The sequence below is a fragment of the Pyxicephalus adspersus genome, chromosome 2, assembly GCF_032062135.1.
Source record: "Pyxicephalus adspersus chromosome 2, UCB_Pads_2.0, whole genome shotgun sequence".
Classification (NCBI taxonomy): Eukaryota; Metazoa; Chordata; class Amphibia; order Anura; family Pyxicephalidae; genus Pyxicephalus; species Pyxicephalus adspersus.
Window position 1 is genome coordinate 10,953,341 of NC_092859.1, and position 22,844 is coordinate 10,976,184.

At 36.6% G+C, this 22,844-nt stretch overlaps 1 protein-coding gene across 1 annotated transcript in view; it reads left to right on the forward strand.

Annotated features, from left to right (window-relative positions):
• The window catches only part of CACNA1A (calcium voltage-gated channel subunit alpha1 A), a 132,248-nt gene that overhangs the window by 74,956 nt on the left and 34,448 nt on the right, over nt 1-22,844 (forward strand). The window contains exons 31-36 of the mRNA XM_072399471.1: nt 3,564-3,680; nt 3,772-3,837; nt 4,342-4,442; nt 5,539-5,689; nt 9,172-9,299; nt 14,219-14,315. Coding sequence (XP_072255572.1) covers nt 3,564-3,680; nt 3,772-3,837; nt 4,342-4,442; nt 5,539-5,689; nt 9,172-9,299; nt 14,219-14,315 — 660 coding nt within the window. The remainder of the gene's footprint in view (nt 1-3,563; nt 3,681-3,771; nt 3,838-4,341; nt 4,443-5,538; nt 5,690-9,171; nt 9,300-14,218; nt 14,316-22,844) is intronic.

The following is a 22,844-nucleotide window of genomic DNA, read 5'->3' on the forward strand; positions in this document are numbered from 1 at the left end:
TTGATTCTTGGTTCTTCAATGGAAAACCCAAATCTTTCACAAAATAATTGCTGGGATGAAGGAGGCAATGAGGCCCTCATGTGGCCTTCGCTCTGCTCCTTTTCCCTGGCTTAATACAAGGGCTTTCTGTTTCAATGTTAAACCTGCTTTAATAATTATGTCATTTAAAGAGGCTCTGTCACTAACCTACAAGCATAATGTCACAAAGCATATAATGGACACCGTGCTGTCTTTTTCAGTTATTAGGGTTTTGTTCTCCTTTTGAGGCTTACTTGACCAGTAAATTTTCTTCTGTAACTTTTTTAACTATATATATTTATCATGAGAAAAAAAGAGATAAAAAGCAGGGCTTTATTGGCCACAAATGAAATGTTTAGTGTTTGCTATACAACAATATCAAAAAGTGCAAATACATTAACCTGTTAACTGTTACTGAACATATATACATAAACAAAGCAGAGTATCAATGCATGATCAATGACCAACAGATGTCTGTTATAGCTGTTACAGACAAATCATGTTTTCACCAGGTGCTGTGCTAGATTGGGGCCCTGTTGATGCTGATTGTTTGTAGATATGGATGTTCTCTGTGTTGGAAAAGTTTGGTGTTAGGATTATGATACCCGACGCGTTTCGCCCTAATAGGCTTCCTCAGGGGTATAGTTCATAACCATAAGCAGAAAGCTAATAAGAAGTATTAGAGATTAATTGATGTGTTTTAACAGCAGTAAAGTAATAAAAGTTGATCAAATAAGAGCAAAATATTATGGATGTATAAATATATAAAAATTGTGTACTTACTTTATATAGGAAATGAATTATAAGGTTATATGAAAGGATCATACTTAAGTTGTTTATATAACGTACCTATAAATTACCAAAGGGATCAATAATGGTTGATATCCATATATGTCAGGGTTGAATATATTATAACATTTCTTAACTCACTAGACTGTTGCAATTGACTAAAATGAATAAACATAGTGCTATAAACTATGCTTATCTGTCAACAAAAATGTTAGCGATAGTAAAATAGAAAAGTCTGTGTCTCAATGAAGGTATGAAAAGGTTGTAATAGGACTTATTTCAAAGGGTTAACCGCCTGGTTAATAAAGAAATAATCTCATTGGTGGTATCAGTCAAAGTAGTGAGAGGGGTTAAATCGGCAATTCAGGCATGCCACAATGATATTAGAGCTTAAAGAGGCAAAAAAAAGAAAAGATCAAGTTGGGGGAAAAAATGTGGATTTTCTGACAAAAATCTCTATTGCAATACTGCGGTATATATAGCGGAGTAGGTGCCATCGGCTGTGAGGCTCCGCTTTTTATAAATGGCTAATGGCTAGGAGCTTTATGTGAATGCGTAGGAGTAAAGGGCTCCTCCCACGCTAGTACGGAGTTTGAAAGTGTCTAGTGCGTCAAATGACACAACCTATCCATAAGCCTTTATAATTCATTTCTACCACAGTAAGTACACAATTTTTATATATTTATATATCTATAATATTTTGCTCTTATTTGATCAACTTTCATCACTATACTGCATTTATAACACATATACTTCTTATTAGCTTTCTGATTATGGTTATGAACTATTACCCTGAGGAAGCCTATTAGGGCGAAACGCATTGGGTATCATAATCATACCACCTAACCAACACAGAGAACATCCATATCTACAAACAATCAGCACCAACTGGACCCCAATCTAGCACAACACCTGGTGAAAACATGATTTTTCTGTAACAACTATAACAGACATCTGTTAGTCATTGATCATGCATTGATACTCTGCTTTGTATATATGTTCAGTACCAGTTGTGTGGATAATGTATATGCACTATTTGATATTGTTGTATAGCAAACACTAAACATCTCATTTTTGGCCAATAAAATCCTGCTTTTTGTCTCTCTTTTTCTCTTGATAATTATATACAGTTTTTAGGGTTGGCCATTTACAACCATTTTGATATGATACAGGGTATACAAAGCCTACTCTCACTTTCTATTTAACGTTCTCAACTACTTACAAAGGTCTGTATTCACAGCTGAAGGCTATGAAAAGTCAGGGGACTATTGCGATGAGTGGATATATTAAGCACAGTTGAGACTTTTAAGGCATCAGCCAAACAATACACTTGTCTTCAAAACCAAGTTGTTGTCATATTTAATATATTAAAAGAAAACCATGTGTTTCAATAGAATAATTGTTATCATATACTGCCTCCCTTCATACAACCACCCAGACCAGGTATTGGATATAAATGGTATATTAGTACACTTTCTTGAAATTCAATTATCTAACACCCTTCACTGTTATAGATATTTTGAGTATATCCAACCAGTCATTATAGATTACCTGGGACATATGCATATAACCTAAGTGTTCTCAAGAAACTCATCTGCTCGTCATGATGATAGGAGGTTGTAAAAAAGTAGATTCAATATAGTATAATAGATTGCTTCAAAACAGCAATAGAAAGACCCATAAGGCACTGTAAACAGGTCATGGAGGTAGTGAATTTGACGAAGACTCTGCTGGTCTGATCAAGGTGTTTCTGGGATAGAGCAGTTTTGTTTGACAAAAATCTTCAGACCATTGAAAGTGTAAACTAGGAAGTGTGTCAGAAGAAAAAAAGAAGAAAAGATTTTCTAGGGAAAAATGCAGCCCTCACATACTGTAAGGAAAAAGAGGGAGCAACAAAGATATTCAGCATTAAAAGCAAAAATCTAAACTGGAAAACATGTCTTCCATAACCTTCAAGTTCCACATTTTTGTATGTGGCTCCCGTGCTCTTCCTCCTAGATTCGAAGGATACATGACACTCTTAAATCTCCCACAATATACTTTCCTAGCACTGCCATAGAAATGGATAAATGAGAAAGTCTTGTAATGGTAACTTTAACCTTCAAAAATTACTCCATATCCCTCATAACTGGAATAACAAAGCACAGTGGCCCTGATTTATGAAAGCTCTCCAGGCTGGGGATAATACACTTTCAGAAGTGAAGCTGGGTGATCCACAAAATATGGACTGGATTTTTCAAAATTATTTGCTATTTGCTAGCAAATGTTTTGAATCCTGGACCAGATCCATTCCAGGTTTGGTGGATCACCCAGCTTCACTTCTGAAAGTGTATTATCCCCAGCCTGGAGAGCTTTCATAAATCAGGGCCAGTGTGTTCCCTTCACATGACTTCCTTCTTGGCAGCATTATGTCTAGTACAAAGTGACGGGTCCTCTTTAACAAGAACATAAGAAACAAATAAATAAAATTATTGCTGGTAAGACTTTGAGATCTTACAAATTTTCTTAACTGGATACAAGAGTTTCCACTCTTCTGTCCTGTCTGTCTACACTCCTAATTTGTGATATATTTGACCTCTTGCAGGAGGACGTGGGGTTTGCGGGAAACGGGACAGTATGGTAGTTTGCTGCATTTACAGAAGTGTTCTTTTCTGATAATAATTTTATTTATTTATTTCGACATGAAGAAGAAAATAAAAATGCGCCCTCCTGTCTTCACTGTATTCTTTATGTCCCCTCCCATTTATGCATTATAGGATAACTTTATCAACCTCAGCTTTTTACGTCTTTTCCGCGCGGCTCGTCTAATTAAACTCCTGCGTCAGGGGTATACTATTCGAATCCTTCTATGGACCTTCGTCCAGTCCTTCAAGGTCAGTACTGGACTGTACAAGAAATGTTTAAATAAGTAAATAAATATATTTATCTATCTAATCCTTAACCTTCTACTTTCTCCCAACACAGGCACTGCCTTACGTCTGCCTTCTGATTGCTATGCTCTTCTTTATTTATGCCATCATTGGCATGCAGGTATGTTTTATCATTTGTGTAGGTCTACATTTTCTCTAATATCTCCCCACAAAGGTGTAGTTTACCTACGGCAGCACAGTAGCGCACTCAATAATATTTCTGCCTTCCAGTGCTGGGGTACAGGATTCTGTTCTTTCCTAGTCATTTAACTAGGGAATTGCATTATGCCATGCAACTTACAGGCAGTGCTAACCGTTTAATAGAAAGTCCAGCGTGCTTTTTTAATAGAATAGATTTGTAATGTAAAAATAGTAAATATCAGTTTATAAAACTGTACACCTACATAAACAAAAGCAAAATACAAGTAACCATAAACCTGTTACTTTTAACTACAAATCCAGGTCTGCAAATGTTGATTCAATAGTACAAGATGAAAAATCTAACAATTATATTAGTAAAAAAAACTGTATTTGTCTCTGAAAAAGGTAAAATTACAATAACATTTTTGCCGGTATAACACAATCCTTCTATATCCACCAATACATCTTTGTTTTCCTATTGAAGGTGTTTGGGAACATTGCCCTAGATGAAGAAGATGACGAGACTGCCATCACTGAACACAACAACTTTCGTACATTTTTTCAAGCTCTCATGCTACTTTTTCGGTGAGCATCTACACCAGCCTTTCCTGATCTTTTTAACATGAAGGAAACCTTAATATGGTTTTCTTAGGTAACCCCTCCTATATTTACCATATCCACAGATCACAGTATATTAGTGCGGTGGTCAGTAAGAATAATTCCCAAATAAATCACTATTGCAGGGGGTGCCTAATAGAAACATTCAGCTAATCACACATGTGGGAAATTACCTTTCTGAGGACATTCTATGTTTACACAATGGGCCTGATTAATTAAAGCTCTCCAAGGCTGGAGAGGATATACTTTCATGGTCATGATCCAGGATTGAAAAAATTTGCTAACAAATAGCAAAATACTTTTTTAAAAATCCATTCCCAGGTTTTCCGGTTCACCCAGCTTCACTGATGCAAGTGTATCCTCCCCAGCCCTGGAGAGTTTTAATAAATCAGGCCCTATGCATCCAGGTTTATGAAATTATAGTAGCTTTAGATTGAATTTAAAAGAACATTTAAACTACAATACATTTCAAAATCACTGGTGTAGCAATTTAAGGTGCTATATATATATATTTAATGAAGGTTTCCTTTTAAAGCTAAAGCTGCATTCTTTAACACCTGGGTTCCTGCTATAATATGTAAAAAAAAACATCATTTTTATAATGCAGATTTACCTGACTTTCAGTTGTTCAATGTTCACTGCCCATTATAATATATTTAGTAGTATTTATGAAGACAATTTGCCAGTAGAACCAAAATGTTCTATGTTGTCATTCTAAAATATTTAAAGGTGCTAATGCTGGTATTTCTTGTAATATTGAGCAATTGCATTTGTTTTTTTAACCTGTGCAGGGATATTGGTCCTGTATCCACCCCTTGCAGTCTTGTAAAGGCTGCACTGATGTTATTACATTAATATAGGGTTTTGGGCACAGATATAGACATGATCGGTAGAACTAGACGTACACAAATCTTACACATAGTTTACGCTAGGCTTACACAAATCTTACACATAGTTTACTCCAGGGTTACACAAATCTTACACAGAGTTTACTCTAGGTTTATACAGGGCATATAGATAGATGGATAAATTTGTATGTCATGATGTCTCTTTCATCCCACAGGAGTGCTACAGGAGAAGCGTGGCATGAAATCATGTTGTCTTGCCTTAGTGGGAGGCCGTGTGACCCCCAGTCAGGCATAAAGGAGAAGGACTGTGGCAGTGAATTTGCTTATTTCTACTTTGTGTCATTCATCTTCCTCTGTTCATTTCTGGTAGGTGGGGTAGGACAATAATCAAACAAATTTCACCCTTCATTTCTCAGAAAACATTACCTGAAATCTGACTTTCATGAATTAATCTTGGTTTTTATGAATTATTATTCCTTCATCATGACCATTGTTCAATGCTCATCATACATTGCATTTCGGTGAAAATCCCAGTAAATATGTTCATGCACACACAGTAGGGTGATTTAAACATATTTACTGATCTAGTAATATTTTTACAAAAAATTGTATCACCTGATATAATGTACAGAAATATCTAGCATACATCTACTTACTCTGTCTAGCTTAGACAAAGCAGTATCAGCAATAGTAAATCCAATGGATAAACACACCAGCAGCAGATGGGCCAAGGTATATGCTACAGCAGGCAACTGGTGACTGGAAGCAGAGAGGCTATAAAGTCCTAGCATCTGATGGCAGGGCAGGCCTGAAGCCAGGGAATATAATCTAAAATGGAACAGCCTCAGTGTATATGCTGGAGGTGCTGAGAAAGGTGCATCTTAGGTGGAGGCTACACAGCTAAACAGTGGAGGAGGTGCTGTGAGCTGCAGACACCTAATTCTTTGACTTCTGGACTTTTTTTTATAAAAAGTCAAGTTCCTCATATCATTTACCTGTTTTTATTTTTATAGAGATATCCCTCTGTCTATCTTTGGGTGTAGATACTGTGTTTCCCCAAAATAAGACCTACCCCGAAAATAAGCCCTAGCATGCTAATCATGCAAGGGTGAAATATAAGCTCTCCCCCGAAAGTAAGCCCTATTGGCTTCTTCGGAGGGTGCAGTCACGTGGTACACAGAGGGATACCAAGAGAAGGGAGAGAGCAGACAGCGAGCAGGAGATTTTCAAAGCACTGGAGCCAGGGATGAAGAAATCGCAGGGATAATTAACCTACGGTACTTTGGTGTGACACTACAACTAATAGGAGGTGGGTTGATTCTCTTTTCAAAGGGTCCTTGGTAAGTATTTCTCTTATTAGCAGCATTGCATATTTATTGTTTTTTTTTTGTGGTCAACAAACCTTTGGAAGTTTTGTTTCTGTGTCTGCATGTTACTCTGAGTCATATGTTAATTGTCAGCACATTTTCTTGTTATGTTGCACTTGATTGCTTATGTGTATATATATATATATATATATATATATATATACACATAATGGTATATATAAACATTATATATATTTTTTGTACATGAATAAATACAGATTTTTGTACATGAATATTGTTTTTTATACATGAGAAAAAAAAGACATCCCCTGAAAATAGGCCCTAATGCGATTTTCAGAGGTAAAATAAATATAAGACCCTGTCTTAGTTTCGGGGAAACACGGTAGGTAGATTGGTAGCTGCCCCGAAATATTTAAACTTAAACAAAATAAAGAATACAAACAGAAGGGGTTTGATGGCTTTAGAATATAATTATGTATTCATGAAACATTTTTCATACATAAATTAATGCATTCAATTGGTGCACCCCAGGCCTTGTGTATCATCATGGGATTGGGATATTCGTGCTATACATAAACAACTACTTAAAGTGTAACCGTATCAGTCTTTGTTACCAGACACGTTTTGTTGTATTGGCTTCTTTAGGGGTATAGACTGTATATATTGTATACTCAAGAAATGCATGGTGCTTATTTGGCTTAATTCACATAAGATAATACTTATTCAATAGTTTCACAGAATAATCCAGGTTGGTGCTTATAGAAGCATGTCTAACAATGGTTATACGTGGAGGGAATTTCTCCAAGGTGTAGATATTGGAACTGTCCATTAATATTTGACTATAGGGGAGCAGGTATGTTTCAATTATCAAGGTAATTAATCAGAATGTGTTTTTTTGAGTATTTATTATTGGTTTTATTTTTAATATTAATATTATTATTATTATTATTATTAATAAACAGGATTTATATAGTGCCAACATATTACACAGCACTGTACATTAAATAGGGGTTGCAAATGACAGACTAATACAGACAGTGACACTGGAGGAGAGGACCCTGCCCCCAAGAGCTTACAATCTAGTAGGTGGGGGAATTTACACACAATAGGAGGGGATTATGTAGTGGTGGGAAGTAGTGATGGTTTCAAAAGACAGAAGAAGATGGGTAGGCAAGTTTGAAAAAATGGTTTTGAGTGCTCTTTTAAATGAGTAGAGAGTAGGAGCAAGCCGAATAGGACGAGGAAGACCATTCCAGAGAGTTGGGGCAGCTCTAAAAAAGTTTTGGAGCCGTGCGTGTGATGAGGTTATGAGTGAGGAAGTCATTAGTAGGTGATTGGAGGAGCGCAGAGAGCGGCTGGGGGAGTATTTTTTTTACCAGGTCAGAAAGGTAAGTGGGACAAGAACTGTGGGGGGATTTGAAGGCAAAGCACAGGAGCTTAAATTTGATTCTCAGGTGAAATGGAAGCCAATGAAGAGAACTACAAAGAGATGCAGCAGAAGAGGAGCAGTGGGAAGGATGGATGAATCTGGCTGCATCGTTCATAATAGATTGTAGAGGAGAGAGTCGGGTTAGTGGAATACCAGAGAGGACAATGTTACAGTAGTCCAGACGAGAGATGATAAGAGCATGTACAAAGTGTTTGGTGGTCTCTGGGGACAGAGCATGTAGACCTTGGGGGCAGCATGAGACCTTATCTAGGACTGAAGGAGACAAGTCAGGGGTGGACAGATAGATTTGAGTGTCATCAGCATACAAAGGTACTTACAAAGGAGGATATGAGACTACCGAAAGAGGAGGTATACAGAGAAAAGAGAACCCATCCAAGGACTGACCCTTGGGGAACACCAACAGGGAGGAGAGTGGGCGAGGAGGAATTACCATTGAAAGAAACCTGAAAGGAGCGGTCAGACAGATAGGAAGCAAACCAAGAGAGAGCAGTGTCACTGATACCAATGGAGTGCATGATTTGTATTAGAAGGGGGTGATCAACAGTGTCAGAGGAAAGATCAAGGAGAAGGAGCAGGGAAACGTTGCCCTGAGATTTAGCTCTGATGAGGTAATTGGCCACTTTAGTAAGGGCTGTTTTGGTGGAATGGTCAGCTCGAAAACCAGACTGGAGAAGGTCAAGGAAAGAGTTGGAGCTTTGGTAATCGGTGAGTCTTTTGTAGACAAGGCGCTCAAGAAGTTTGGAGACATATGGGTGATAGGACGGTAGCTAGAAGGAGAATTATGGCATGTATGAAAACGGAGGGGTAGATACCAGTCGAAAGGGAGAGGCTGAATGGTTTGGTTAGGCCAGGTAGATCAGAGGGAATTGGGTCAAGCGGACAGGTAGTAGATGTGTCCAAAATAAATCTCCAAGGGATCCCACAGGGGGGATTGTTGGAGGGTGCAGCACAGAGGTCTATATCATTAACCTGTCTATATATCATCATCATATGTACAACTGGAATTTCTCGATTTCATTTGCAGTAATACTAAAGTGACACTGTAGATTATAGTTCTTATCTCTTTGCAGATGTTAAACCTGTTTGTTGCTGTCATTATGGACAACTTTGAGTATCTTACACGTGATTCATCTATTTTGGGTCCCCATCATTTGGATGAATATGTGCGAGTGTGGGCAGAGTATGATCCAGCTGCCTGGTGAGTAAATTTTTACTTTCTGTAGTATAAAAGCAACCAAGGAGGGGGGTTACGTATGTAAAGTGAGTTGCTAACTGTTCAAGCTAACAAGTATAGCGGGAAAGGCTAATGTTAGCAATCCATTTCCATCATCTATGTTAGAATTGCCTTCAACTGCTATAAAACCCATTTTAGATGGTATTAGTAGGCCAATCATCAAATGGATGCAAGAATGGAAAACAATTTGAAACAGATGAATGAATAATAGGCAAACTCATCCCACCATCAGAAGAATATTGCATTGCCAGAAGAGAAAAGGACCAGTAAGTAGTGACTAGAGAAAGCTCAAACAAAAAGCAACATTTCAGACAAGAAGCATTTTATTGATACTGAGGTCAGCCGATGTACACTAGTGATGAAGAAGGAGATTGAAGTTATCTACATGGAGGAAAAAAATTTCATATTTATATCTAAGAAAATGGAAAACTTGACACACAAGACGAGTTAATAATAGAAATCTAAGACCTACACCTCTATTTATGAAGTGAGTATTAGGATTCGCTATTGCATTATATCCTTCAAACATCCAACAAATGTTTTACTTGTGAAGACATATTGAACCTGATTTATTAAAGTTCTCCAAGGCTGGAGAGAATACATGTTCACCAGTGAAGCTGGGTAATCCAGCAAACCTGTAATGGATTTCCTAAAAGTCAAGCTATTTGTTAGGAAATGTTTTCAACCCTGGACCAGATCCACTCCAGATTTGCTGGACATCACCCAGCTTCACTGATGAAAATGTATTCTCTCCAGCCTTGGAGAACTTTATTAAATCAGTGCCCCTACATCAACATTTTATCAATTCTGAGTTATATAAAATAATAAAGATTATTAAGTTTAGGAATAATAATTGCAACATGGTTAGCCGATTGAAAGAAGGATTTGCACAAAGAAAAAACTTAAGGAAACCACAGACGTACACCACTGTCAAGCAACAAGACCAAGGTCCAGTTCATTAAATTTCTGCTTCATCTTTCCTACAGATATCCAGATATAATGTTGTAATCTTAGGCTTTCTCACATAACTATTTTTATTTCCATCTTCTATGTGTTTATGTAATTATTTTCTTTTTTGTATTGAACAAATTTTAATTCATCAATGTTTATATTTTCTATATACCTTTTCATTCAGTCATTTTTGCATATGTATTATTTTATTGCCAAAGTTTCTAGTAATCACATTATTTTTCATACCACATCAGTATGTCTGAAAGTTATGGTTAAACTCTCAAACTAAAGACTGAAGAACCAATCAAAAAATGTAACCAGACTTATTCTGGTATAGATAATGTTGTCTGTTTATGTAAGGTCTTGTACATATAGCAGAAGCTGTGGCTTTCTATGAGTTTATTGGACCTTTTATAGGAAAAACAATATTGTGTCTAGTTGACCCAGTCTACAGAGATAGGCATTCTCAAAGCTTTACACTATACTTTTTGGCAATATTAGTTATACAGTATTGAAAAAGCTTGTTAACATCCGTTACTGAAGGATAGAATTCATTAAAGATCTTTGGGAAGAAGGGCAGATTTGAGCTATACATGTCACTAAGTACGCAACACTTGTCATTCATGTAGTGTAAAAGATACATGGAATCTAGTCCTCTCTTTTTGTATCCAACATTTTTTTAATAGCTTTACATAAAAGGGGGTCCATTGCTCAGTTACCTATTTACCTAATCAAACAGAATGTGGCAATAGGTGGAGAACATTTATTAACAGAAGGGGTTGCAAAAAGTCTTACTTTTCCACATTCACCTATACTTTCACAAAATAGCTTAACAAATTGTCCAACAATGAAGTGCAGACCTTCTTTCACCCTTTAGTTACCCAAATAAGACTCATATTTCCCCAAATTGGTGACATTTTTCATTACTGCTGGGCTAATTATCTCTAACAAATATTTACATCTGGGTGAATATTTACTTCAGCCAGTAGGTGTTTTTTTTATATTTCTCCATAGAAATGGAAATTACCCATTTACCAAATATGCACCTCATTACAGAGTTTGAATTGATCAGGAGAGATGTCGCATAGCCCTAGCAAGTTTTTTATCATTCCAAAGCCCTAATCTACTTTTGTTCATAGAGAAACAGCCATAGCTAAACATATACCTCACACATACACCTAAAATGTATTGCAACAACAACAAAATGTTTCATATGGTTTTATACAGCAATTATTAGTACTCTTGCACAGAATTACTCTATAGCCCAACTACCATTTATGTTAAACTGAGGCTTTTTTGATGAACTACAAACCTCAGCTTTTTTGCCATTTTTTTAAACACAGGAGACTGTTAGGTACACATGGTTTGTTTCAGTACTGGCAGCTCTGAAGGCAATAAACTTACAAAGACAGCTAAACAATTTTCCTTTTACTGTACAACTTGCAAAGGGGATCTACAAATGACAATAATCTTTATTAATCCTCTTCCTGTTACCCATTGCCCATTCCTCATGACTCGAAATGTCACATAGGAACAGGGTCAGTGTAAACAGCAACCTCTCTGACCCTTGTATTCAATATTTGATGTGTGTTATTTTCATGTTCAGATATTATTCGTGTTTTATTTGCTTCAACAGCCTTCCTAATTGAACCCTAGTTGCAGTTTTACTACCAGGTGCCAAAGCAGTAGTGTAGGTTGATAAAGCTATAGTTACACCACAGAGGAAGATTTAAAACCACTGCCAGGTTGCTATTGCTGTCAGTGCCCCATCAGGAACATTTCCTACACTTAATGTGTAATTTAATGAAATTTAATGTAATCTAATGAAACCTGCCAAGAGGGCATAAAATGGGGAAAAATTCTTCTCATTTGTATCCAAGGAGAAGAACTAGGAGTTATTCTTTGAGGACAACTGCAAGAGTAAACTCTTTGAGATGGCTAATGTAATTCAGAAATTAAACAGTTCATCAAACTGATTAAAGATCATTTTAATAAAGAAAAGTTGAAAAAAAGCTTTAAATTATTACAAAGCTGTCCAGTATATAGGCAGTTTGGTAATAGACCTTACATAGAAAACTCAACAGATATGACTAAGCAGAAATTTAGATTGTTTTTATAAAAAGAAAAGTTTGAGACTGGAACCATAACTGTGCGATAATGTGAGTGTGTGTGTGTTGTATAATTCTTCCATATTCACTAAGTCATACAGGACACAAGACCTCAAAAGTGTATGAGTGCAGGGAGGGTCATTCATGAAAGCTTCACCCCCTCTCAACTAACTTCCCTTCTGTTCTTATTTCAGCGGGCGCATTCATTATAAGGACATGTACAGTTTGTTACGGGTTATATCCCCACCGCTGGGGTTGGGGAAGAAATGCCCCCACAGGGTGGCCTGCAAGGTTTGGAAAACCATTACAAAAGCAAACAAAACAAACCAAATTAAAAACACTGAACGAAATTTCCACAATCCTTACCCTATTTCCCCTTCCTTTCTCTCACCCTCGGATAATATTCCTTTTCTTCCCCCTTTAAAAACTAGCCCGTTGTCCCTTGCAAGAATTTCAGTGGAATGCGCGATGCTTTCACCTACCTAATTTAATATATATATGCCATATATATATTTTTACTATCAAGCTGTACTCAGCTGTGTACACATTGTGCATCCTTTAATCTTTGGCTGCCAAGAGGTTGTCTATTTAACCCATGGCAGCTAAAGTGTATATAGTTATCAGGAGACGCATGGGCTTGCTGGGTTTTTTTCTGGAGGGGAGGCTGGGCTCGGATGATATTTTATTTTGGGATGGGGAGCCTGCTTTATGGAAGAAATTAAAAAAAAATTGCTTGATGAAGGGGGAGGGGGCGGAGGAGTCTCAGGGGGGCTCCATTAATCATTCTGGATTCTCCTACTACATTCCATATACCTCGCTCCCAAACACACCCTTTTTACCACCACCACTAAAAACATCTTCCTCCCTGCTCCTACACCACCTTCCCGATTCATACTGGCAGGACAAGGCATAAATCTCCCAATACCTATAATGGAGAGAGGTTGTAAAATGAGATCCCTCCACCTGCCAATGTACTCCTGTTTAAACAACATATTCTGTAAAGAAATGTGAGGTTCTGTTCTGAGACCTAATGTAATGTCCCAGGGATCGTACCCTCCTCCTGGGATAGCTAACTGAGGTGTTATTGTTTGGGGTTGAGATAAGATTTTAGTTCCCGTTATGGGTGATTTCTTTCATCTCTTCCTCAGGTAGTAAAGAGTTGATCTAATTTCTTTTCACTCCTTTTCTCTCCATGTTTCTCCAATTCCTCCCCCTCCCTTACTGTGTCCTGGGATATGCTCTCTCTCATGTTTATCTTCCTCTCATTTTTTTTCTTCCTCTTCTTCCTCTGCTATACTCAACCTTTTCCTCTTCTTTTATCCTTTTCCACTCTTCCAATCTATTTATAACATTTTTTTCTATGGCATCCTGACGTTCATATTTTTCACTTTGTTTTACTATTTTTCTAAATAAATTATTCATGATTCATTCACTGCACCCCATTCATTGATTTTCCTTTACTTTCTATTATTTTGTTGGCTTGTTTTGTGTCTCCTTTTTATTTATGACCTATTCTTGCTTTTGCCTGGACAATTTACATTAATAATATTCTCTCTGGCACTCATTGTACCTACATGCCTCATCACCATATCCAATCTCATTCATCTATTCTTCCCTTTCCTTTAAGCTTCTTTCTCTTTACTGCTTGCTGACCTTGGTGACTCTTGGTCTTTCATCCCTTTTATTGCATTGTGTGTTTAACCTTCAACCATTTCACCTTGGTCCATTTTACATTCTCTATCCCATTTCTTCATCTTCTACATTACACCATGTCTCATCTGCCTCCTTTCTATGGCTCTGTGGCTCCTCTCTCTCTGTTCCCAGGGGTCGCATGAAATACACAGACTTGTATGAGATGCTCAGACTTATCTCGCCTCCCTTGGGTCTGGGGAAGAAATGCCCTGCTCGAGTTGCTTATAAGGTAGATCCCTTCCCCTTCCATAACTATTATTGCTTTCCTAGTACGTACATGGGTCTCATTTTTTTACCACAAGCTAGAGGTAACTTAACACTACTGCTTTGTATAACTGATTTATCAGCAGAAGGGTTAAGAAATACCATAACAAAGAGTGTTAATGTCAGGACTCTTTTGTAACACTTGAAGCCTCTGAAAAGAATTGTGTCCTTTGATGTTATTATTTGGTATTTTGACGTGGAGATGTGCTGTCAGTGTGTGCGCGTGTGTGTCTATAACCTGTTTTGTATGTTGGTTAACTATGAAAACTTTGTTCCTACTAATGGGAGAGGACCTAAGCTAACATGAAAACTTTTCCAAGCATACTCAGAAAAGGGAATTCTAAATATTCTTCCAATTTTTAAAATATTAGAAAATATATGTTAAAACAAGAGCTCAATTTCAGAATAGCATGTTAACATGTGATAGCACATGTACTTTAAAGGAGGGGGGTATTTTGCAGGCATCTGAATTAAGATTGATTTACATTGATGAAAGTATGACAGGCTAATCCAGAATGACCAATAGTCCTTCTGATACAAACTCAAATGATTAGAAAGTTTTGGTAGATCAAATTGTTGGTTTGTTTTCTGCAGCTTGGAATAATCCCCAGGCCTTTAAAATATATTGGCGTAGCTTCATGGTGGATTCATGTAGGTTTATTGTTTTCTTGAACTGTTCACCAGTTATCTCGGTATGTGGTGGAATAAAAAGTCAATCTCTAATCACATGATTGAACAGTAAATGTTTTGTTACTTGGTAAAATGTTTTGCCGGTCTTAGCACCTCTTGGAAACATTAGTGCCTTTCTTACTTGTTTGGTTGATCCTTCATTGCATGGCAGAATGATATGTAGGTCTTTTAATAAATGGTGGTATGATTTCCAGGTTTTCATTGCCTAGATAATATAGTATGACTAGTTTATCCTGTTGGTATGGTCCTATGATTACTTTGTGGCAAAATGAACTTAATTTTGGAATAGTGAACATAATGTATGTTCTCGCCCTTGGTTTACTCTAATCAGTAAAAATAGTTTATATGACCTCTCTAGAGGGTATGGTAATGGTTTATATATACAGTAAGATGTCAGATTTGTTTATGTGTATCTAGTTAGGTGGCAGGGTGGTTTGTAAATTGCAAAGTTACCAGGAAATATAGTTTACAAGGAAAAAAAACACATTAGGACAGTTGTTGGAAAACTGACTGAATCATAGGATATGGAGGCAGCAAGATTTCTGATAGGGTTACTGTTCTCCTGAATCACATAGAGATGAATCTATTGCTTTTTTCTTTTTTCTTTCTCCATTCTTTACTCTTCTGTTTTGCCTTTGTGTATGCCCCTGTCTTATCTCTCCACACTTACTATGGTAAGTTCACAATGCATTGGAAGGATGATGCAGGCCTGATCTAACCCCTGTCCCTTCCTGCTTGAAAAAATATCCTGTGCAATAAGACCTAGGAAGTGATTGCAAGCTATAAAAGCTGTTCCTATCAGAATCTACTTAACAGAATACTATAAAGGTATCACATGATTTGTGAATGATCACTGCGTGTGAATTCATTATTGTTAATGGTTACTACACAGAAAGCCTTAGATCAAAGTATACAATGGTACATTGAAAACCTAAAATTAGTTTCCAGTCCCGCCTATAGGTTAAAGCTATTAATAGGGCTCTCATTATGTTCCATTTATTTAGTATTTAGCATTAGTGGAGTTGTGGTAGGAAAATGGTTTGGGAAAAGACCTATTTATCTCAAATGTGTTCTGATGCAATTGTGTTCTTTTAAGCTGACTCGGTGTTGGATTCATTTTCTGAGGATCATTAGTGATATGACTGCAATAAATCAAAAGTAATAATCAGGTTTACAGGTATACTAAGCAGAGAGGGGCATATATATGACGAAATATCTCCTGATAACGATGTATGAATTTTGGAGATTCCAACAAAAATATGGATCCTCCCATCCGGGGGTACATCTAAGAAGAAAGTGGTGCATTGTTAAGGGTGTCCAATATGTATTATATTTAGCTTTGTTAGTCTATAAAAAGGAGATCTTTTAGGAGAATCGGTTTAACAAATTATCAATGAGTGGGTCTTTGTCCTAGATCCATTTCCCTTTGCAGTATAAAGATATGGGAATGATGAAGTTAGTGAGCGGGGTGTAATATATCTTAGATCGGTGTTTCTCAACCAAGATTCCTCGAGAAGTTGCTTTGGGTTTCCCTACGCAATGAGCAGTTTGTGCCTCTCAGGTTAGTTGGAGTAACACCAATGATCTTTTTGGCTATCTGTAAGGGTGGTATTTTTCACACTGACCATCAGTGTCGGAGGCATTCTTACTAATGACCACCACAGTAATGTACTGTGAGATGTGGTTATAGTAATTATAAAAGGGGTTTTCTGAGGGCCTTTAAGGTATTTTAAGGGTTCCCCAATGTTCAAAAGGTCGAGAAAAGCTGTCTTAGATAAAAAGTTTTTCTTTCCATTAGATTAAGCTATATAAGAAATCAGTTTATCTCTGTTTTGTAAAATCAGACATTTTTTTGCTAGGGAATGGAGAAGTTAGAGATACAAAAAAAAACATTTGTCTGGAGTTGTTTGAATGATTTAGGAGTGTTGTTGGAATCTAGTTGTGCCAGATGGACAGATATTTTTTAAAGGTTGAGTCCTTCTAATTCAGTCAATTTAACTCAACTCAATTTAGACAGGGTTGGGTAGTACAGATTGGATTGCAAAGTATCAGCTTCCATTGTTAAGATAGTTTGTGGGTCTTTCGGTGAGGATGATTGCCACCCTCAAGAGGTTGCAGTTATGGTCTTAGTTAAAAAAAACAGGGATTAGTAAACTCCAATCTGCTAATTTAACAGGCAAAATAGAACATCTCCCACTCCCAAATCCCATTTTTGTTATTTCAAATTGGTTCTGTAAATTATGTTGCCATGTATAGAAACATTTCTTAGGTGTTTACACAGGTATGCAGTGAATGATATACAGAAGTTGGGACAGTCAGATTATTTTAATGAGATTTGCTGACTATTAAAAATTTAGAAAGGTCCAGTTTTTAAATTTTACAAGTAGAGTGAATACATTAAACTTTCCCTGTTCCTTAGGACCAAAAGAGATCATTACCCCTAGATAATAGAATTAATCTATTCTAATTTACCAATTAGGAACAGGTAGAAGGAGTGGGGGCCCATATTATTAGATTCCCACCTAATGATATTAGAATATTCCATTTGGGTCATGATTAGGTCTTAATATTTTTGTAGTTGCAGAATAACTAATTTGATGCTTTAAAATTTGAACATTGATGTTTAGACATGTTGCTCTATTGGTCTTCACACCACATGTAACTTGCCACGTTCCAGTTGTATTTTCACACAGTTGCAGCCCTCTAAATCATCAGTAAATCTTTAATAAAACCTTCTTTTTGGCCCTTTTTATATTTCACTAACACAAACTGAAAGTGCCTAATGAAAACAGGTCAACATAGCAAGAATAGCAAATCATTAAATGTCTTTAACTCCGAAAGAAAAAATGGGTGAATGGGCAAGAACTGCATGAACTTAGTGAATTTTAACTAATATACTAAGTGAATATTTTAAAAAAAAGTAAATGCTATACTTGCACTTTAGTATCCACCATATGCATATATTCGACTCTTGAGGCTCTATTTTTAAAGCAGACAATCTGACATTCCCTCAAACATTCCTTGGTGGAGAATAATTTCCTGCCATTGAAGCGTATTGGCCTGGAAGGAATGTCAGATTTCCTGCTTTATAAATAGAGCCCTTGATGTAATTCAGTAATTTTATAGAATCCTAGTGTAACTATAGATTTTATTAGATTTGGATGTCATGTGCATGTATGTACTAGAGGGAGGAGGTTGTGGATTACTAGAATCTGGGCTCGGTAAGTATTCCAGGACAGTGAAGTTGATTTTTTTTTTCTATAACCCCAAAAGCAGCTTGCTGTAGAACCTTAGGTAAACTCTTAGATCAAGTAGAGGGGAGAGAGCATCAAACCATTCATATCTGTAAAAATATAATTATTTTTTAATAAAAGCAACAGCAGACAAGTTTTGAGACCTACATAATTTTTAAAAAGGCTAAAAAAACACAATACACGAAACCTTCATCAGGGCGGGGGAGATATGTAAGGTTGTCAAACACATATACAAATATTGTAAAGAAAAAAATACTGTAATAAAATTTACTTTGGTAATATTTTAGACCCTATGAAAGAGGATTGTGTTGTAACTCCCAAAAAGCAATGGTTGTTCTTGTAAAAAAAGGTATTATGACAAATAAACAATTGTGTCCAGGCAGACATCTACAGGTGTTTGGTGCTCTTTTCCTTCAATTTGACCTATGTACATGCATATGATATACCCCGGCTTTTCCTGGGGGTCTAGTATTATTATGGAATATACTGTGATGGTCTAGTGGTATTAGCTGTTTAGGATGTAGTAGTATAATGGCAACCTGTGTTGTGCAAGGATCTACTAGTATTTTTGTCACAATGCTCTCTGTAAAGTCAGTGGATAATAGGCTAGTTCTTCTCTCCCTGTTTCCTGAGATCATCTTTTTTTAAAGAGATATATATATATTCCATGCCCATGGTTGATGAGATGCTAGGGGTTCTCCATGCAACGTTCCATTCCTCTGCAAAGTTTACTGGTATTTAAGGAGAACTGGTTCATGCAGGAAGGTAATTAACTACAGAGCAAACTTAAACATTTTACAGAAATCTAAACATGGTACCAAAGAAGGTAGAACAAAGCAGTAAATAACATTACAAACATTGAAACACTTTGCTCAGAATTTAGGTTTCTCTGCACACATGAACAGTGCTGAATCTTAACATTTATCTAAATGATAATCACCAAACTTGTCGCTGCACCTTGTTCATATTAGGGATACTTTCCTTTAGTTCTAAATGTATTTTTTCTCTGAAGACAATAAATTGGACAAGGAGGGTAAAACACAAGGACAGCTGTAGGTTAAAAAATTTGAGGTGGAACTTTAAGAAAAACGCTTTAGTGCAAACTTTATTAATAGTGGGGGGTAATAAACTCTTTATTATGTGTTTTCATTAGTAGCACCAAAGTTGTCCTTTGGCTATATCTTACCTCAGCTTGCTCAGAACATCTTATGCCATAGTGCAAAACTATTTAACCATATTTCACAACATACTGTTTTGGAACTCACAACTGGCCTGATTTATGAAAGCTCTCCAAGACTGGAGAGGATACACTTTCATCAGTGAAGCTGTGTGATCCAGCAAACCTGGAATGCAATTTTTAAAGGTCATTTACTATTTCCCAGCAAATGTTTTGAATCCTTGACCAGATCCATTCCAGGTTTGCTGGATCACCAAGCTTTACTGGTGAAAATGTATCCTCTCCAGCTTAGGGGAGTTTAATTAATCAGGTCCATTATCTCCTATACAGAACAGAACAATTGCTCAGTGTGGAAATAATAGGCAGGTCTGCTCAATCTGGTTTCAGGCAATGAAACTTCACAGACTATAAATGTAGTCTCAGTCTTAGCTGTAATGTTTCCAGCATATTGGCTACCTAGCTTGTGGAATTTGTCCGTCCCTGTTTAAATTAAAGCAGCACTGACATGATCTTTCTACATGACTTTTTAACTGTCAACATATAGGTAGGAAGGCATACCTTATTATGAATTTTCTCTAATCAAAACTTTGCATAGCACAGGTGTCTCCACTTACCCATATTTTGGGGAATTTATTTTGTCCTATGGAAGGTCCTATTCCTACATAAACATTTCTTTTTACCTTTATACCATGAAAGAAAAGGCCTTGCAGCCTACGATCATTTGATCAAATGAATACAATTTACTTAATGCCATATCAACCCTGCTGTTCTCTTTATTTCCTCTTTGTGTTTCATTCTTTTTTTTTATAACTTTATAAGGGTTGGTATTGATAATCTCTTTTGTGGGCAGATTTAGAAACCTCTTCTCTTCTTTTTCTTTTCTTTTCAATATTAGAAGATCAACTAATGAAAACATGTTCTGATAATCGCTTCTAATTTTTCTAAAGAATAGGAACTATTCTTCAGCAGTCTTCCACTGCTGTGTGTTTAAAGTTCACATGTAGACATAAGCCCATGTTAATAAAATGTAAACTTTTCCAGATGTAATTTTTTTTTCCAATTGGATCATTGTTCTGTAGAAAGGATTGAATTTGGAAACTAACACAAGTAAAAAGAATACACACATGCCTTTTCTAAAATGCATCCAGTTATTAACAGGGCCTAGTAAGCGCTCACAATCACATCTATTACAAAGAAGAACTGTTTTCAGCCTGAGCATTTCTGCTAAATGTTAAAGCTTTAAAGGAACTTCATGTAAGTGCAAAGTCAGGTAATCTAAAGGTTATCTGTGGCCCCACGCTCATTTCTAAAATTTATCATATATCTGTTTAGTACAAGAAAAAAAAATTATTAATAAATCAATAATTATAGTTATTAATTAATAAAAATGGAATATAGTCAATATTTTGCAACTAAATTGTGAACATAGGACCCAGACTTTTATAAATCTAAATATCTCATTATGCGCCTTTTCATAATTTTACTAAACTTGCTTTGTTCTAACCAAATGTTCACTAAACCTAAAACCATAATATGGTACAATCTTTCTAGAACTTGCTAACTCTGTTTAGCTTTTATGATGTTAAAACTTCTCAATACAGTATCCAGGGCATCTTCAGTAGCAGTGGCTTTTGAAGCATATGAGACTTTTGACACTACTTTATGAAAACCAAACAATCGACCTTTTAGCTTGCCTAAAGAGTAGTTCTTATGCAAAATGTGGAAAGAGATTGGACAGACTGGGTATGGGTTGTTAACACATATAGTTTTTTAAGCTGTTAGAAAACATACATAAACATTTACTGTATTATACCGAGGGATGTGGCCTAGGGTGCCATAGTAATAGGGGTGGCATTTATTTGGATGTGAGGACCTGAAGATGTACTAGTAAGAACATGTCTCTCTTGGCTATCTGACAAATGAATTGCATTTCTCTGCAAGTATCCATTACAGAGTTAATGGGGTTCAAAGAAGGTTACCGGGGTTCAAAGGTTAGCGGCCTCCTATAACTGAGGAGGCATTATATGGTACATGCAGCTTCTACGTTTTGGTTCAGCAATGAGCAGAGAGTAATATTTGACCGGCCAGCAACTGTATGATAGCTTTAGTTTAGGCTCCTGGCCTAGTGGAGAAAAAATAAATCTGGATTATTCCATAAATGTAGATGCTTAAATAAATAATATATGCATGACAAATTCAAATCAGTTTTGATGAAAACAACAACTAAAAGAAGCTCCTAATATGACAAGCATTTATATAGCATCCTTTAGTGTTAAATAAATATCTTGGCCCCAAAGTGTGTGAAGATTAGGAAAGGGCATAGGTTCTGTCTTCCTAAAAGAAAACGCTCAAAGCTCAATCTAACCAAGAATATGCCTTTAATATTCAGAAGAGCCCCAGTAAGTATTTGCATTCCCCCAGGAAGACAACTGTCAGGACCTAATGTTGTGTTGGCTGAGCCCAGGAAAAATGGAAAAACAAACCTTTTTTAGCCAGGGAGACCCACTATATTATACATTTGTTAGTAAGATCTTTTGATATGGTGGTTAAAATAAAAAAAAAAAAACAGATATGTGGCTTTAAGCTGGGCATATACAACCCAATTCTGCGTTTCTTCACACACTGGGGCACGGGTTAGGGCCATATTAGCCTCCTGGTGGAAGGGATATAATGAGCGCTTTCAAATTCTGGAAGCACTTTGACAAAAAGGCTAAAGTCAAGGCCATTCCTTTTCTCTCGGAAATTAAAGAAAGGGCATTTTATTTCAGATGCTTTTTGACCAAGTCACTGGCTACAGAACTGTAGGGCACGTTTCAGGGGATCCAGGTGTTTCATAGTTCTTAATGGGACATATGCTTATGGCCAACCTTACAGTAACAACAGATTGTAAAACAACTGCCACTAGAATTGGACATATGCTGTGAATCTTCACAAGTAACCCAATGCAGTATGGCTTCTTGGCCTGCAGTGATAGTGCTTAGTAAATTCTCTGCTATACTTGTGAGGGTTGCTTCAGGCTTATTAGAGAGAATATGCTGCCCTTCCAGGATACAGCAGAGGCTCAGCAGCCTGAATGTGGGCTTGCATGACTTTTTTTGAAAAATGTTGCAGATCTGTTTCTTCTGTATCAGCACTTGTAGGTTTTATTTAGCTACCCCTATGACTTCATATGTTCAATGGAGAAATCTTTCCTCTGCTGAATATTTATATACTATGGGGAACTGCACCTGACATCTTTACCTATTTTTTTTTCCAAAAACTTTGATAGTACACTTTAATTATCTAATTTTAAAAATGCTGTCCTCTACCTGTCCTATTTTACAAACACCCATCTGATAGGTTAAGCCCCTTTTGTCTTTCTTGGTGTTTAAAG